General features: G+C 32.6%; 1 protein-coding gene across 4 annotated transcripts in view; it reads right to left on the reverse strand.

The window, feature by feature from the left end:
* Window positions 1–1,140: 1,140 nt before the first annotated feature.
* Window positions 1,141–19,144, reverse strand: part of GEN1 (GEN1 Holliday junction 5' flap endonuclease) — a 31,640-nt gene continuing 13,636 nt past the window's right edge. For all 4 annotated transcript variants that reach the window (XM_007183490.2, XM_057557889.1, XM_057557890.1 and 1 more), the window contains exons 4-14: window positions 17,712–17,888; window positions 16,488–16,598; window positions 14,322–14,395; window positions 12,891–12,982; window positions 11,415–11,565; window positions 11,075–11,111; window positions 10,904–10,984; window positions 9,804–9,934; window positions 7,861–7,922; window positions 6,143–6,283; window positions 1,141–5,593 (exon numbers count right to left, since the gene is read on the reverse strand). In XM_007183490.2, the coding sequence (XP_007183552.2) occupies window positions 4,272–5,593; window positions 6,143–6,283; window positions 7,861–7,922; window positions 9,804–9,934; window positions 10,904–10,984; window positions 11,075–11,111; window positions 11,415–11,565; window positions 12,891–12,982; window positions 14,322–14,395; window positions 16,488–16,598; window positions 17,712–17,888 (2,379 nt within the window). In that variant the 3' untranslated portion in view covers window positions 1,141–4,271. The remainder of the gene's footprint in view (window positions 5,594–6,142; window positions 6,284–7,860; window positions 7,923–9,803; window positions 9,935–10,903; window positions 10,985–11,074; window positions 11,112–11,414; window positions 11,566–12,890; window positions 12,983–14,321; window positions 14,396–16,487; window positions 16,599–17,711; window positions 17,889–19,144) is intronic.

Genomic DNA, 19,144 nt, shown 5'->3' on the forward strand with positions numbered 1-19,144 from the left:
TAGTTCAAAACTGGTCAAACTCTAAAATGTGGTGATTTTCCCACGGAAATAACACTCTTGGTAGCCATACTGTCAGCTTTTTTTAATGTCAGGTCTTCAAAGTAAATTTATTATTTTCATATGTAAATTCATGTCATTTACAATTATGCTTAACTATTTAAGGGCATATGGGAAAATTTTAAAAGAGGGAGCTTACAGCAAAGTCAAATATGAGTTTTAAAAGCATTCATATGATTTAGTTCACATATCTGAATTTCAATAGTTTAGTTAGCCCTAGAGATTTAAAAATGTTTCAATTGTACATTTATCAACAGTTAAAATCAAACATGACATTCACATCTACTATATATCTCTAGGCATCTGCGCAAAGATACACACATAGGGATATTGATGTCATTAAAGAGTGAGACATCATATTTCCTAACATGGGAAATTTCTAAGATACATTAATATGTTGGTACAGAACACCTCTGGAAGGATCTACAAGAAATTAGAAACTGTGTTTGCCTCTAGATGCAAGAGTTGGAGTCTGAGCATTAAAGATAGAAAGGAGATTGACTTTTTCACTCTCTATATTTTTGTACTGTTTCACCTTTTTAATTAACCACACAGAAGTATTACCTTAAAAAGTAAATACAGTTGACCCTTGAACAACACAGGTTTGAACTGCACAGGTCCACTCTTAGGTGAAATTTTTTTCAATAAATAAGTACTACAGTACTACATGATCTGTGGATGGTTGAGTCTGGGATGTGCAACCGCAATTACGGAGGACCTACTGTAAGGCTCTGTAAGGCTTTTCGACTGTGCAGGGTTGGGGGTAAGTGTTGGTGCCCCTAATCTTCCACATTTTTCAAAGGTATACACTTATATCAATACAAATAATCACTAGGTTTTAAAAAATATATCAGTTCAATTAGAATAGGTGGGTTTCTTGAGAGCAGAGGACTGACTGCCTTTATTTAGTACTCTCCTTGCCCAGTAAGATTTTATATATATTAAGTGCTCTGCAGACATGACACTTTTCTAAAACAATGTTACACTTGATTCAAAGTATTTTATATATTTTTAGTAGAATTTTCAACAAAAAAAAAAACAACAAAATCATAACTTCAGAAAAGCACAAAACTTCAAATGTATCCCAAATTTGATCCTAATTTTACAACATGGCATAATGAAATAAATACTAGATAAATAAACACAATTCCATCTCCAGTCCTGGGAAAATAAATCTCTTCACTTTTCTGGACTTATTTTCAAATCTAGAAAATAATGATGGCAGTGCATATATGACAGTGAGGTTAGACTATATACATTTTAGATATTAAAGAGTTTGGACAGGTAAAACTCTCCACAATTTCTTTTTGTTTTTAAAACACCTTTATTGTGATATAATTCACATACCACAGAATTTATCTATTTAAATTGCAGAATTCAATGGTTTTAGTATATTCAAATTTTCACAATCATCACAATCAATTCTAGAACATCTTCATCATCACCCACTCCCCCCAAAACCCATCTTACAAGCAGTTATTTCCCTTCTCCTTCTTCAAACTCCCCTCCCTGCCAGCCTTTGGCAACCATGAGTCTACTTTGTGTTTCTATATATTATAGATTTGCCTATTTGGAACACTTTATACAAACGGAATCATATAATATATGGTCTTTTGTGACTGGCCTCTTTCACATAGCATGTTTTCAAACTTCACATTGTAATATGTATCAGCACTTCATTTCTTTTTATTGCCAATATTTCATTGTATTGAAATGCCACATTTTGTATATCCATTCATCAGTTGATGGGCATTTGAGTTGTTTCCACTTTTAGGCTATTGTGAATAATGTCACTATGGACATTTGTTTACAAGTTTTTGTGTGGGTGTGTCTTCATTTCTCTTGAGTATACACCTGGGAGTGGATTTGCTGGATCATATGGTAACTATGTTTAACCACGTGAGGAACCAACAGTCTTTTTCCATAGTGGCTGACCCATTTTACATTCCTACCAATAGGTTATGACGGTTCCAGTTTCTTCACATCCTCACCAAACACTTTTTTTAATTTGTCTTTTTTGATTCTAGCCATTTTATTTGTTGTGAAGTGGCATCTCTTTGTGGTTTTGATTTTCATTTTTCTGATGACTAATTATGTTGAGAATGTTTTCATCCACTTGTTGGCCATTTGTATATCTTCTCTGAAGAAATATCTATTCAGATATTTTACCCACTTTTGTCTTTTTATTATTGAGTTGTAAGTGTTCTTTATACAAGTCCCTCTAGATATAAGCCCCTTTATTACATTTATGATTTGCAAATAGTTTCTCCCATTTTGTGGTTGTCTCTTCATTTTCTTGATGATGTCCCCTGAAACACAAAAATTTCTGGTTTTGATGAAGTTTATTTTTTCTTGTTGCCTTAGCTTTTGGTGTCATATCTAAGAAACCCTTGCTTAAGTCAGTCACAAAGATTTATGTTAATGTTTTCTTCTAAGAGTTTTATAGTTTTAGATCTTACATTTAGGTCTTTGACCCATTTTTGTGTTAGTTTTTTTATATTGTATGAGGTCGAGATCAAACTTCATTCTTTTGCATGTGGATATTCAGTTGTACCAGTAGAATTTGCTCAAAGACTATTGTTTGCCGATTGAATTGTCTTGGCACTCTGGTTGAAAATCAACTGAACATAAATGTGAGGACGTATTTCTGGACCTTCAGTTCTATCCCACTGATCTATCTGTCTACCTTTATGCCATTCAACACATTCTTCATTACTGTAGCTTTGTGGTAAGTTTTGAAGTCAGAATCAGGAAGGGCAAGTCCTGTCCTGCCATTTCTTTTTTTTTTTTAAGGATCGTTTTGCCTATTCTGTGTCCCTTAATTTTCCGTATATATTTTAGAATCAGCTTATTGGTTTCAGCAAAGAAATCAGCCAGAATTGATGGGGATTGCATTGAATATGCAAATTAGTTTGGGGAGTATTGTCATCTTAATATTAAGTCTTCTGATCCACGAACATGGGATGTCTTTTCATTTATTTAGGTTTTCTTTCATTTCTTTTGATGATATTTTATAGTTTTCAGAGTAAAAATTTTGTACTATTGTTAAATTTATTCCAAAGTATTTTATTCTTTTTGTTATTGCTATAAAAAGAATTCCTTAATTTCATTTAGTATTATTCATTAGAAGGGTATAGAAATACAACTGATGTTTATATATTGATCTTGTATCCTGCAACCTTGCTGAACTCATTTATCAGTTCTAATAGTTTTTAGTGAATTCCTCAGAACTTCATAAACACAAGATCTTGTCATCTGTAAGTAGCAACAGTTTTACTTTTACCTTTCCAATCTGGTTCCCTTTAGACTTCTTGAGTGCTAAATAAATAAATGAATAGCTTAATATTTGGAGGTACTGTAGTTAATATCGTATAGATGCATTGTTAAAACAAAAGGGGAAGAAAAAAGTGCTATCGAAGAAAAATTTTAACAGAAAAACCAATGAATTGAGAGGCAAGAAATCTGGTTCCCATACCACTATTAATTAGCTGTATGATCCTGAGCAAGTTCCTAATCCTCTTCTGGTTATACATTCTATTTTCCAAATCTTTTTCCACTTGGCATACCTGTGGACTTCTGGGGATATGTAAGAAGTAGATTTCCTCAGTTTATTCAGCTGCCACAACCATGATTTTCACTATATATATTGATCATCATCCTCCTTTTCCATTTTTTTTTTTGTCCCTCACAAGAGAGAATAAGATTACTGAAACTGGGAGAGCAGCTGAAAGTATCTTCACATTGAAAGCTAATCTAACTCTCAGAAAGGCACAACAGAAGATGTTGTGAGAATGCAGGCAATTATAAAGAGTTTTCCCTTGGGAACAAGCTGGAATATCAAAAAATGCTTTAGGGGCTTGTGGAAGAAATGAATAAAAATGAGCAAATTAATGGAGCATTTACTCTGTCTAGTAGTGTACTAACATTTTAAGGATATAACTAAAGAATAATCAATAAAGATTTTTTTCAATGAAAAAAGTATGTTATAAAAATACACATTATCTGAAGTTTTCACTACAGAGGATCGTCTTTTAAAACCAAAGTTTTAGGTAATGTTTTTTATTACAGTTTTGATTAAAATAGCAAGTGTCTCACAACATATAGAATCACGTTAAATTTTTCTAATATACATTAACTAGATACCTTCCTTCTGCTTCTGCTAATGCCAACAGTACTAGAATTATAAGTTATACTTGAATATTTTAAATTTAATTTCAGGTGTTTTGGAACCTTAGTTTTAATCTCTGACTTAAAGGAAGAGGACTATCCAAACAGGTACCAGAGACGTCTTTTTCCTCACGACACTGTAGAAAACTCAGAGACCTTTTTGCTGCATCTTGGAAACAGGTTTCTTCATTTCCAGCTGTTTTATAAGGCTGGACACACTGTTCAGTTTCTTTAATATGTGCTTTAGGGTTACTCAATTTGTTGGCATCATTTTTTTTGAACTGGGCTGGGCTATGTTTCTGAGAACTCTGTTTCATTTTTTGAGTTGTGGACTTAGCTTTCCCAGACTCTGGGATAATTTCTTCACCAGAGGAATGTGTGTCAAGGCAAACACTCTTCTTCATTACAGTTTTCCGAGTGGTTTGCACATCAACTTTTCTACTATAATCTAAAGCAGTATTTGGTGGTCCAATTCTAACATTGGAGGTCTTTACTATTGGGTTATTGACAGAATAAGGTATAGAAGTATTTGCTTTATAGTTTTCTTGAAACAGCTGGTTTCCTTTTAGGACTTTACAGTTCCTAGATTCATTTTGCAAATGAATTCCTAGAAGATCCTTTGAAAGATGTGATAGACATTCAGAACTACTATTAGCAATACAGTGTTCTTGTACAGTAAGTAGGGACAATGTTTTCAGATCATCATCTGGTTGTATATTATTCTGAGGATATGATGATTTTATACGTATTCGTTCCTTTAAAGGTAAATCCTGAAGATGTAAATCAGTAATGCCAGAAAGTAGGTGCTCTTCAGGATCAGTCTTTTGAAGATCCCAATCGAACAGTTTATTAATGTTTGTAGTGCACCATTCTGATTCACATGACAATTGCTCTGTAATATTTTTTAAGCTATCAGGGATAGCTGTTTCAAGTTCCGATTTTACACCATGAGCAAAAGTGTTCCTTGGGATAGCTGGAGAATTACTAAAAGAAGTACCTTCCCAGTCAATGGTGCTCAAGTGCAGATCAGCAATTGCAGATATATTATGGGATGAGGTACTGGGTTGACTAGATTCTGCAATCAGAGACTTACTGACAGCTTTAATTTGCTGCACAGCCAAAGGTCTTGGAGAAGATATTAACTGTTCTTGTGTATTCAAACAGGGTGCATCTTCAGGTAAAAGCAAGGTATTCAATGACACAGAAATAGATTCCTGGGGTAATGTAGAATCAGGGGAAATTTCCAAATTTAACTTGGAATTCTGCTTAGAAAAGATTTCGCATGTGGGTTTTAAAGTCATGTGTGATTGAAAAGTCATCATATCATCTGATTCTGGCAAATTGTTTTCTTTAGTCTTAGTTTTCATGCCTGAAAGAAAAAATATATATAATACAATTAAAATCTATTTTATTTTCCTAATATGGGTAAACAAATTAAAGAGCTCAGATCAGATATCTTCTGTATGATCAATTTTTGCCTTTTTTGTCTCAGAGCATTCCTGAAAACTGTGTTATACATAATTATAACAAAATAATTATTAATAAAATATTATAAAATATTTTATTTTGGAAACAATGTTATAATTGAGTGGCATGTTATAAAATAATGTTGTAAGTTCCTCACTGAGTTCTGGGAAATAAAGAAAATGTATTTAAAATCCAAAATATGTCATATATACTAGTTGCTCGTATAATTACTAACAGTCAGTTAAGTTAGCAGACTCAGAGCAGAACGGTCTATTCTTGGCTTTTAGATTTTAAAACAAAGTGTGTTGAGACAAAGAAGAAAAAGTACAATCCTTACTCTTGATTTTACAGAACTTTCAACAAAATTTGGACAAGATAGATTCAAATAGGATGGGTCGCTCTTTCGTAATATTTGTGTGCAGCCTAAATAGTTATCAAATGTGATACTTACTTTTTTGTTTCTTGCCTTTAATTTCTGACTTTTGTTTTTGGTAAACAGCAACAATCTCAGGATAAGCTGCTTCAAACAATGATTCTTCTTCTATTGTTTGTAAAACCAATTCTCCAGGCTTATCTTCTATAGAGTAATGTTCTAAAGGATTAAAAATACAATAAAACAGCTTTAATTACAGATTTGAAATATTACATTTTTCCAGGTAACTTCAGTTTACCAAGTCAACTAGGTCATTCACAAATGGATAATTCATTCAAATCTTGCTTTACAACATCTCTATTCTAATCATCTGTTGATACTAGTACAGAAGTGATTTTATTCCACCTGGGAAGAGCTGGAAAGAGGTTCCTTTTAAATTAGAACTTTAAATTTCTCTTGCTTCAGAGATGGTAGGAGCAGCTTAGAGAATAGAAAACTTTATTTAGATAAGGTTAGTTTGTTTTAATTTCATATAATAAGTGTAAAATTTCAGATAAAGAATGGAAACAATTTCCTAAAACTTTAACATTGGCTTTCTTTAGTGGTAGCTTCTGAAAAGGACAGAATTGAAATGGTCATCAAAACTATCACTATTTTCCAGATTGTTGTTTCAAAGGTTATCAATCTCTTGAGGACACACCCAGGCTTACTGGACTCACAAGCACCTGATAAATGAAAATGAGAATGCTTATACGTAAACTTACAATAAGATATGTAAATAGTAGACTAGATTCTTGTATTTATCTTATATGAGGGCAAAACTGCATAAGAAGCCAAACTATAATGAAACTATTAGTTGATGAGTTTAAAGTAGAAACAATGGAAACAAGTGAACTTAGAATATTTCTTAGTTAAAGTAGTGTGGGGTACATTTTTTCCCTTAAGGGATAACTCCTACAAAGATAAGTGAAAGTGGGCACCCAATCCTCAGTTCTTAACAAAGGAGATGCACTGCCAAACTGGGTTAATGCCATTGTCTTTCCTGAAAATCTACTACAGTTGGTGGAACTGTTCCTAAACAGTTTTCAAAATTCTTTAGCTATTTTCCTATTATTGCTTAGAACAACTTATCTAATTCTTTATCATTTAATTCTTCAAAGTTACCTACAACTTTCATTTGATTTCACTTCATTTCAAATCGGTTCTCTCACTCACTCACATGTAATTATACAATCTAATTTCAAAGCCAAATACAAATGAATTTGGTATTATTTTCCACTTTAAATGATCTGTGCTTTCCTTGCCTTCAGTTTTGGAGCTAATTCAGAGTTCACTGTATTTCTGCCTGTAGAAGAGAAGAGTAATTTGACCATTATAAATTCCCATGAAAACTAAACAGAGTAAAGAAAGGAGAGGAAGAGCACCCCAGGTGCTTTTCAGCAACCCTGATTTCTTTAGACCCAGCTATACAATGAAGTCCAATGACTAGACCATTTGTAGCAGTATTTTCTTGAGAAATATAAATCAAAACTATTTCCATATTGTTTTCGTAAACATTAATTACAAAAGAAATATCAATTTAAGACATTAAAATAAAATTACTTAAGTTTTAAATATTTACTATTAGTCAACGGCTGTTTACACAGCACAGGTAAACTATGAAATTAATCCTTGGTGTATGTGATACATTTTCGTCTTTATTTTTTATATACATACATATGTTTTACATATGTATATGATATTTGCTAAACATACATGACCAAATGTTATAAATTTTGCTTAAAGTGTATACATACCAGGCTTTTCCCATTCTATTTCAAAGCAATGAACTCCATTTCTGATTCGGTTTTTAACAATTCTGAAAAAAGAAAAAACTCATCTAATGAGGTTTAAATGCATGAGTTATTTGGAAATTTTCAATTTGTAGATTGAATAATTCAATTCCCATTAATTTTTATTCTGTTTTAATAATATTCTAAAAATGTTTTAAGAATTATTGTATAGCTATTCCTTTGACTTGTTTATTTAAAAGATAGAGTTTATAACTGTTAGATCTTATCAGTAGATTTTTCCTCTCATTATTATTCAGTGTTCCTCTTTTCCATAATAATGGTTTTTGTTTTAAAGTCTTTTTTGCTTCTGTTAATTTTGCTACACTACTTTGGTAAATATTTGCCTGGTTAAATCTTATAAATCTCTTTATTTTCAAACTTAACATAATTTTATTCTGTACATGCCCTATAAAGCAGAATATTGTTGAGTTTTGTTTACTCATCTGATATAATGTCTTTTAATAGATGAGTTTAATCCACTTACATTTATTGTGATTACTGATATAGTTGGATTCATTCATACATGTTATTTTGTGGTTTTGGTTACTAAGATTTTCTATGCTATTTCCATCTTTCACCTTCCTGTATTCTTTCAGTTAGATAGTTTTACTTTCTTATTTTATGTATTGGTTTTAAAGATAGAGATTGTATTTCTAATGTTTTAGTGGTTACCCTTAACTGTTTACATGCGTACTTTGGGAGTTTTAGTTTATTATCATCCTCATATACTAACCATCAAGCATTATTAAGATATTTATATAGATATTTTTTCCATTCCATTTATTAAATTAGCTAAACATGTTTTATCAGTTTCTATGCTGGCCACTGTTTGTTGTTATCCACATCTTCCCCCTGAGTTCATTTTTCTTCTTGCTGAAGTCATCCTTTAACAGTGCTTTTGATGAGGGTCTGTGAGTGGCAAACTCTTAGTCTTCACATGTCTGAAAATGCCTTGCCAATGAGTGAATAATTTTAATGATGTCTGGGTTGCCAATTATTTTTAGTCAAAGCTTTGAAATATTACTCCATCATCTTCTGGAATCTACTATTGTCATGAAAGATGTATGGTAGCAGACTGTCACTCCTCCGTAGCTTATCTTTTTTCTTTAATACTTTCCCCAAAACTTTTTATTTTGAAAATTTTCAAACCTTAAGAAAAGTTTCGGGCTTCCCTGGTGGCGCAGTGGTTAAGAATCCACCTGCCAATGCAGGGGACACGGGTTCGAGCCCTGGTCCGGGAAGATCCCACATGCCGCGGAGCAACTAGGCCTGTGAGCCACAACTACTGAGCCTGCACTCTAAAGCCCGTGAACCACAACTACTGAGCCCGTGTGCCACAACTACTGAAGCCCGTGCGCCTAGAGCCTGTGCTCCGCAACAAGAGAAGCCACCACAATGAGAAGCCCACGCACCACAACGCAGAGTAGCCCCCGATCACCACAACTAGAGAAAGCCCACGCACAGCAATGAAGACCCAACACAGCCAAAAATAAATTAAAAAAAAAAAAGAAAAGTTTCAAGAAGAGTACAATGAGTAATCATATACCCTTCACTGAGAGCCACCAATTCTCCGTTTCAGTCCCTCCATTCACTTTACATTTCTGTTCCCTTTCTGGTCCACGGAAATAATTATCTAGTTAATCCTAGCTATATCTTTTTATATTTATTTCTTTTAATAGTCTACTATTACTATATGTTTGAGGCAGAGAAGTGTGTCAAAGCATGAACTTCCTATGTTATCTGGACTGTAAGCCCTGAATAAGCTCTTAATATTCCAGTAGACCTTTCCTCCATTTTTATAAAACAAAGAGATATATATCCCACTATTAAAGATATTAAGAAGAATATTTTAGATAAAATATTCCAATGAAAACACAGGGACATATTCATACAATTCTTTATATTACCGAAGTGGCTGTAGTTGATTAGAGTTCCTTCTACCGCGCTTTCTTTCTATCATGTCATAGTGCGTCAACAGTATCAACAATTTCTCACATGCATAGTGACTGGGCCACTCCATTTTTTCAAGAGTAAATCTCTGTAAATATAATAAAAATAAAACAAGATTTTGTTATCTCTTGGAGACAAACAGCACTCTCAGGGTGATATTATCTTTTCCTTAAGAGATAACATTAGTTAAAGTTGTATCAACGAGAATATTCCCAGAAAGAACAGTGAGCCTCCTAAGGAGGCAATATGGCACAATGATGTAAGTGTGAGGGTTCTGGGTTTGAGGGTCAGAATATTTCCTAGATTTGGGTCAGTTACTTAACCTCTTTTAGCCTCAGGTTTTCCCTCTGTAAAATATAATCCAGCACACACATTATAAAGTTAGGGAAGAGTACATGTAATGTGTTAAATATAACAGCAAATTTTAAATGTTCAATGAATGTTGGTTGCCATTATTACTACTGTTTTTGGTAGAGCTAAGCAACAAGTAGTTACAATTTATTGAGCCACTCTGTTTCTCTAGCTACTATACTAGGGGTTAATATAAATAATCTTATTTAATCTGCATAGTGACTTCACAAGGTAAGTAATATTATTTCTATTTTGAGGAAAACACATATCCAGGGTCACATGGTAAGCAATGGACTGTCCAAATTTAAATTTAGGTCACTGATTACAAATCCCAATGCATTTGTAAACTATACTGTCTTCCATAACAATATATTGTCTTCCATAACAATATACAATAACAATATATATCTTTACATTCTCTGGTTATTAGTATCTCTCCCCCAACATATCCCTGAATACAATACATCTGTACATGGTCTTTAAGGTGTCTTGTAAAGAAGAGCATAATTGTGATTTGTCTTATGGGCTGCAAAGTATAGTTACTGTGCGGCAAAGGAATGGAGATTAGATATAAATGCTGAAAAATACATGTGCACTCAAGAGCCATCTATTTCAAACTCCTCTCAGATCAGTCAAAGTGATTACCCCTTCTTATCTTCCTAGTATCCAACTTCACACTGTAAAATAAGAGTTTATTTTCAGATACCTGAAACAATAATAAATCAGGTCTTTGGTACCTGATTGCCGTCACCAATTTATCCTTGTTCAAAAGGAATTCTTGAATAACCTAGCAAGAGAACAGAAAATAGCAATTGAGATGTCAAACTTTTAAAAAAAGCTTCTGAGATAAACACATGGTTGAATTATTACTCATTACCTCGTGGAATGGGAATCCCTCACAACTGCAAGCTTTTCTGAAAATAAGTTATATACACGTTATTAATACAATCAGGCAATTTTAGATAGACTCTAAAATCATCCATTTAATCTCTTCTCGTTTAATGGAAAGTGTCCTTGTACAGTATCCTAGTCATCAAGCTTCTCAATGAAACATTATTAAATTACTATCTTCTAAGATAGCCTAATTTTTGAACAGAGTCTAGAAAAGGATTCTGTGAAACGTTATTAATCTACATGGGGGAAAGTTATGAAGAAATAATTCAACCACAGGTGTATAAATAGGCCACATCAAGAAACAATGAGTACAAAAAACTTACTTCTTAATACTGTTTTCTACTGCATTTAGCTGTCTCTCATGTTCTGTTCGGTGCCACTCACAAGGACAACAGTATTCATAATCATGTGGCTCACAATATCGATCAGTTTTACATAATTTGCATCCATTACGTTCATGATCCTTAGGTGAACCTTCATGGAGACACAAAAAGTATGACTTTCACTGCTTTTTAGCATTACCTTCGATGTACATTTTTTTTTTTTTTTGCCCTTATCCGAATTTTCAAAAACAAATACTGCCTAGCACAATGCCTAGCATATAGAAGGGTTTCAATACATTTAGGCCAAATAGAGTAATGAACACAATAATAATTCTTACGATAAAGTAGATCTTTAGCTATTACTATCACATGACACTATTTTTTTTCTGTAAATTACCCTTCTGTCTGAAAGTGTTAATTTGTAATATGAAATTATACATTTATAATAATCTCAAATGGAAAACTGTGGTGTATGTGGTAGCTACATACAAGAAAAGAAGGACATTATTAGTAAAACATTATTTAGTTAATAGAATAATTCATGAAATGGTTTCTTTAATAAGAATATGAAAAGAATAGAGCAGTTAATTACCTCTGCTAGTGGCTAGCTCTCAGTTACTATATAGCTATTTTTAAACTATGCTTGGAACATAAATTGTGATTGTGGCCTGGGTGTGGGGTCCTAGTGCCCAGTAAAAGGAAAGCATGACTACCTTCAACACTTTTGAGAACACAAAGAACATACATAACTGATATGACCTAAAATCATCATTTGTAAGGTACCAAAAAAACTACAGAAGGGCATTTTATCTATAAAAACATTGATTTCTTCCATGGTTTCATCTATCATTTTAAAAGGCTAATGAAAACATATTAAGACAAATAGATAAAGCAGAATTTCTTTTAAAAGATGAGCTAACATGATCTCTTAATCTCTCCTGAGAGCAAAAGGCCTTTTTAACCCAGTACATGTCAGGGACATCATTTTTTTATCAAGACTAATGAACAGGGTCCAAGCTACTTAACAGTGAACATGTATTAGAAATTAGTTTTAAGTCACTATCTTCACACACAATAAAAATGCACCATAGGACAGTTAAGAATTCTTTAAATATATAAAGATAAATCACTGATACATAAGCAAATGATTTCACTTCCATTTTCCCCTAAGATTTATCAGTACAATTTTTTTTCTTAAAATGGATTTCTATATTAAAAACATAATTTTAGGATCAAAGTAATCTGATAACATAGTTCGAAACTGCACATATCCTATATTTATCATTTACATCACGTTATTTCATTCAATAAATATTTATCGAGTGCCTACTGTGTGTATGTGACACAACTCCTGACACTGAGGGTTCCCAATCTGGTAAGGAAGGTAGGTATATAAAAAGCACTATAAGAACAGAGATGAAAATGTAGGTATCAGACAATAATATTCTAGAGGTATCATTCCCTATGTCTGCTTACCTGGATGGGAACATACAGAGCAATGAGCCAGTTTGCTAATGACTGATGGTTGTGAATTAGAGTAACAAAATTTTTCATTCCACTGATTAAACCTTTAAAAGAAAATGGTATTAAAAAGAAAAAATAAATAATAAGGTCACCAAAATGCCATGTTCTCAAATATCAGGCTATTCTGTTCCTTTCCACCTGCCTACTTATTTTTCCTTTGGCGATGAAGTTGCTGTCCCAGTCTGAGGACATAAAAACATAAAAACTTAAAAATAACTAGGGGGAAGGTTAGTCTAAATTAGTAAAAATTGGAATGACAGATAATTATAACAAAATGTAATCTCATTATTTTCAAGCGTGAAGGCAAATATTTTATAAAATGTTGCCAAAAGTACATATTTGCTGAAACTGTCTCAATAAGAATGATTTGTAGGTAGCCAAGTGCCATATTTGCTTGCTTTTCCTTTTTTATTTTATTCTTCACAATTCCCAAATGATGCCTTAACTCACCACCATGCCAAAGTATATCTTTGCTTTTCTGCTTTGGAAAACAGTAATCACTGATGTTAATAATGAGTTTATTAAAGTCTTAGATCTATCAGTAGCTTTACAGCTGAAAGAGAAGCACTAAAAGAAAGAGCATGGCTATTTGAAATCTTTCTCATGGTCACCCCTTCTTCATTTCTACCACTTAATGTTTCCTTTCATGTACTCACTATCTCATAACTACTGGAGGCAAGGACTATTTTAAGTCCCCAGTGTCCTAGTTCCTTTCTTTTTTATTCATTTTATACTTTATCATCATAAGTATTAATTTTTATAAAACATTGTCCTCATCAAGTAAATGTAACTGACATGCTTTTAAAACTAAACAGCACAGGTTGTAAACTTTAATATACTCTGTATCCTAACTGTCTTGTATCCTCAAATTGTACAGTTAATTCATTAGAATTAACGTATTACTAAATTTGTGGCTATAGAACAAAGGGCAGTCAAGTAAAATTTTTGATCAAGTGTTATTAAATATTTGCAACATGTCAGGCATTTCATTTATAGAAAAATATAGTATCAAAGTATTTATATAAAAAGTAATTTAAAATATAAAATTAATTTAATGTTAGTTTATCTTTACTTGTTGATGAAATAGTCTAAAATAGCCTGTGGCAAATGCCCATGGTTATAAATAAACGCATTTGACATCTTACTACTTGTGTTTGTAATGAGCTAATAATATTGAAAAAACCAAAATATGGCTTAGGACATATACTTTTCAGTTTTCTTTGGAAAACTTCTGAATAAATAAAATAACTGATTTTAAATAAAAATACAGATCATCTTAAAAATACAAAACGTTTTTTCGAAAGCACAATACTTTTTGTATTCACTATTAAGTTCAACAAGAATAAAAGACTAATGTCGCAAGAAAAAGTAATTTTTAGTTACCTCTGAAGTAAACTTTGCCCTTTCAAAATCTTTATAAGTTTTAATGCTTGCTCTTTTCCAACTCCAGGGACTCCCTTTCAGAAAGTGGGAAAAGAAATTCAAATGTTAATCACTAGGGAATAGATAAATGAAGGGTGAGATGTCCATTAAATGCAAGATTGTGTAGCTCAAAGAATGAGGTAACTGTGTGCAAGACGCATTGTTACCTGTAAAATGAAAATTACAAAATAGCATACAGTATGATTTAGATTTGTAAGTTAAATAACAATTATATTGTTAATTTGTGCAAACAAAAAAGTCAGAGTGTTATATACCAAACCACTGACTGTTTATTTTAGGAGAGGGAGGAACAGAATTTTAAAGGGCTTTCATTTTCTATGTTGATTATTTTGATAGTATTTTAATTTGACCTAACTTTAAGTTATATTTGTAATCAGGAAAAGGCATGTTCATTTGATTATATGAACATATAATATTTAAAGATCCAGATATCCAAAGAGAACAAAGGAGAATTCCAAGTTAACTCTTGAAATTAATAACTTAAGAAAATTAAAATAAGCATTAAGTTTCCTACACAAAAAATATATAAATAAATGTATATTCACATGACAATTTCTGGTTTAAATTGAGTCTTCCAGTTCCTATAAAAGTTTATTAATATGTTTTGTAAGCAAGGCTGTTCTTTAGCCGATATGCATTAGAAGAGACATACCAGTGTTAAAATACTTCTAAACTGGTTAGTAAATAGCCAATGCCCATGTACCCTGAGTGCCTGCCAGCAAAGGGGTCTCCCCCTTAAAATGAATTCCCTTTCCAACCCACCTACACTCAGGATTCAGCTAAAAGGGTAACACATAGCACAACAGAGGGTATCCAGAAGCATTTTCCATCTCTACAGCCTATGTCTTTAGCAAAACAGTTGCTGGATATTTTGTATGTCACCCTTCATGTATTAGCATTTAATTACATATTAAATTTTTTTAGGCAAATCATGATAGAGTCTTAAAGATCATTAAGTACAATGATATAAATAGATAGCAGTTTTGGTTGCAAGGAAACAAAAAAATCAAAATAGGTAAGGCTAGCGTATAATGTAATACCACTGCAGCTAAAATTGGTTTCTGTGAGTTCAAGTTTGCAAATTTTTTCTTATATTCAACACTGAGCTGTTTTTAGACTTTAATAATGATACAATTACATATGGGAAACAGAAATCTATTTCAGAATGAGAACTATAATAATTATTTTCTGTGTTATTTAACAGTTCTTTTCCTCCTCTTTTTTTACTAGTTAAAAAAAATTGTTGATTTCTCTATTTGGTCACTGGTGACACAGATTAGAAATCAGAGTTAATAATTTTACTATCCTACTATTTTTTCCTCTCCCAAGCTCTAGTGAAAAAAAATTATATGTCATCCTTCTTTAGACTTCTCTTGGGGATAGAGTCTATAGTATAATGAGGGGTTTAGTAAGGATACAAAGACGATCAGCAGGGACATAATAATGGGACTATATAAAAATAGTAGGAGCTATAGTACAAGTCATTTTATATTTTTAAATATCATATTTATGAATGTGGTTATCATTGTAATTCTTAATTTATCCCTCACCTATTATACCTGTTACAGAGAACTATATTGTGTATCTTAAAATATAAAATAAAAGGTTTTCATGAGCAAAACTCAATGCAATGCTAAGAGGCATGGAAGGATGAATGGCTTAACCCAATAATCATGTTGCCTAGCAACAGTAACAATAACACTGAGCATGTGCACAAATAGAAAGCTACAATGGAGATGCAAAACTCAGACAACGGTGATAGAAACTAATATTGGCAAGAGACAAGGAAAGAGTAATTCCTACACTTCTCTAAAAGATTTTATGAATGTGAATGTGAATCACTTAGAGTAATGGTTTACTGAGATTTAAGCTGTGGTACTAGTTATAATTCTATTCTCATTTATAACATTCAGTATCATGATGAGCAAGCTGTTTAATGCCACTTGAAATGCTGATTATTTTAGTTACTGAATAGTTTATTACACCTATATTCTAAATTAAGTTCTTAATTATATAAAATGATATTGTATTCATATTTATGCAGCATGTAAGGTATCAAAAAAACCCCACTATGAATAGTAAATAAATATGACAATTTCAGCGTACCTTTGGAAGATAATCACAGCCAAGTAGTATTGCTAGCCCAACCAGAGCATTTCTATCCAAACCTAGTTTACTCTTGATGGATGGCATTGTATAACAGTCAACATGTGGGTCCTAGAAGAAAGAACGGATTCAGTTTCATCTTCAAAAAACTAAACAAAAACAACATTATAAAAAATAATTTGTCAAAGCTGTCTCTAAATGTTTATTCCTATAAGTTTAAAATTATCCTGAGCACCAGAATCTTCATAAAATCTAACACTTCAATATCTGGAAATAAAGTCATAGTTTCAAAAATGGCTTTAAAAAATTAACTATAGTAGTCATTTTTTCCTCTTTATTGTTTTTTGGTGTCTACAAAAGTAGATTTTCATCTTGCACAATTAAGTACTGTAAAATGTATATTATAGAAATTGTATATTATTGTAATTACATCATCAGAAGTTAACTATCATTAACAGCATCAGACATATTCTTCTAAGAAACATGTTCTTTGACACACACATACATACAAATATTTATTACTCTATTTTTAAGTAAAAATAGGATTATATAAAAATACTATTTTGCAATATTTCTTGCCCACTAATATAACTGTATCTTTAATATCAATAATACATACCTTTTAAATGATTGCTTACATTAGACGGACTCTAAGGCAGTGTTTCTCAATGGGGACACTGGGAGCATTTTCAGAAAGATAACAGAATTTTTTGGCAAGAGGTTTAGTCTCCCTGGCTCCAATCCACCAAAGGTCCATAGTCTCCCTTGCCCAACCTTGAATAGTTACAACCAAAATGTCCCATGTATTACCTCCCTCCATGAGAACCGTGGCTGTATTTAGCCATTCTCTATCAATGGGCATTTGGGTTGTTTGCCAAATTTTTGTAATTAGTGACAATGCTGCAGTTAACATCCTTGTATATCTCTCCTTGCATATTTGGAGGTGTTTTTGAGGCTTACTAAAAGTGCAAATTCTGGGTCAAGGCAATACATATTGTATGCAATTTTATAATATGTAGTTGAAACTGATTTAGAATTAAACCTTGTGAAACAAGTCAAGCCCTTAGGAGAGAAATCCACATTTCAAAGAGAATGAACTATGTGGCACTGATATTTTTAGTAACAGTAAACATTTTACTTAGTGATTGCTAAGTGCCAAGAATTAATCCCTTTAAAAAAAGTAGTGTGTAAAAGAAATGCTGAAAAAGAGAAAGAAAAAAATACCTTGGTATTCAAAGTGAAATTTCTATAAACAGTTTGGGCGCCATAAAGGAAAGCGTCTCCATCATTCGTGAGGCAGCCATCTACATAACCACTGGCATTGAGGTAAGCACACATGGCTTCAGCTTCCCCAGCAGCTTGGACCCAGGGAATTCCTAAGCATTCCAGCATATCAAGACACTGAAAAGAAAAAGTAGGTGCAACATATCTAAGAACATTTTTATTGCTGCTTTTTTCAGCGTTTAACTTACTTCTATATCACAAATATTAATAGTAGCTATTTAGGTGTTTTAAAACTTATTACACTTAAGAAACAACTGCAAACTTGAGCACTGAATACTTAATGGCAAAGTATTAGTATTAAACTTCTAGGTGCAATAATAAAAATTGTATTGTGGTTATGTTTTTATTTTTTAAGAGCCCTTATCTTTTAGAGAAAGGTACTGAAATACTAAAACAATATTATGTCCGGGATTTGCTTCAAAATAACGTGGGACCTCCTAGAGAAATGGAAATAAAAACAAAACCAAACAAACGGGAGCTAATGAAACTTAAAAGCTTTTGCAAAGCAAACGAAACCAAAAACAAGACGAAAAGACAACCCTCAGAATGGGAGAAAATATTTGCAAATGAAGCAACTGACAAAGGATTAATCTCCAAAATTTGCAAGCAGCTCATGCAGCTCAGTATCAAAAAACCAAATAATCCAATCCGAAAATGGGCAGACGACCTAAATAGACATTTCTCCAAAGAAGATATACAGATGGCCAACAAACACATGAAAGGATGCTCAACATCACTAATCATTAGAGAAATGCAAATCAAAACTACAATGAGGTATCACCTCACACCAGTCAGAATGGCCATCATCAGAAAATCTACAAACAATAAATGCTGGAGAGGGTGTGGAGAAAAGGGAACCCTCTTGCACTGTTGGTGGGAATGTAAATTGATACAGCCAATATGGAGAACAGTACGGAGGTTCCTTAAAAAACTAAGAATAGAACTACCATACGACCCAGCAATACCACTACTGGGCATATACCCTGAGAAAACCATAATTCAAAAAGAGTCATGTACCACAATGTTCATTGCAGCTCCATTTACAATAGCCAGGACACGGAAGCAACCTAAGTGTCCAATGACAGATGAATGGATAAAGAAGATGTGGCACATATATACAATGGAATATTACTCAGCCATAAAAAGTAACAAAATTGAGTTATTTGTATTGAAGTGGATGGACCTAGAGACTGTCATACAGAGTGCAGTAAGTCAGAAAGAGAAAAACAAACACATATATACGGAATCTAAAAAAAAGAAATGGTTCTCAAGAACCTAGGGGCAGGACAGGAATAAAGACGCAGACGTAGAGAATGGACTTGAGGACCTGGGGAGTCGGAAGGGTAAGCTGGGACAAAGTAAGACAGTGGCAT

Source organism: Balaenoptera acutorostrata, chromosome 12, assembly GCF_949987535.1.
Source record: "Balaenoptera acutorostrata chromosome 12, mBalAcu1.1, whole genome shotgun sequence".
NCBI lineage: Eukaryota > Metazoa > Chordata > Mammalia > Artiodactyla > Balaenopteridae > Balaenoptera > Balaenoptera acutorostrata.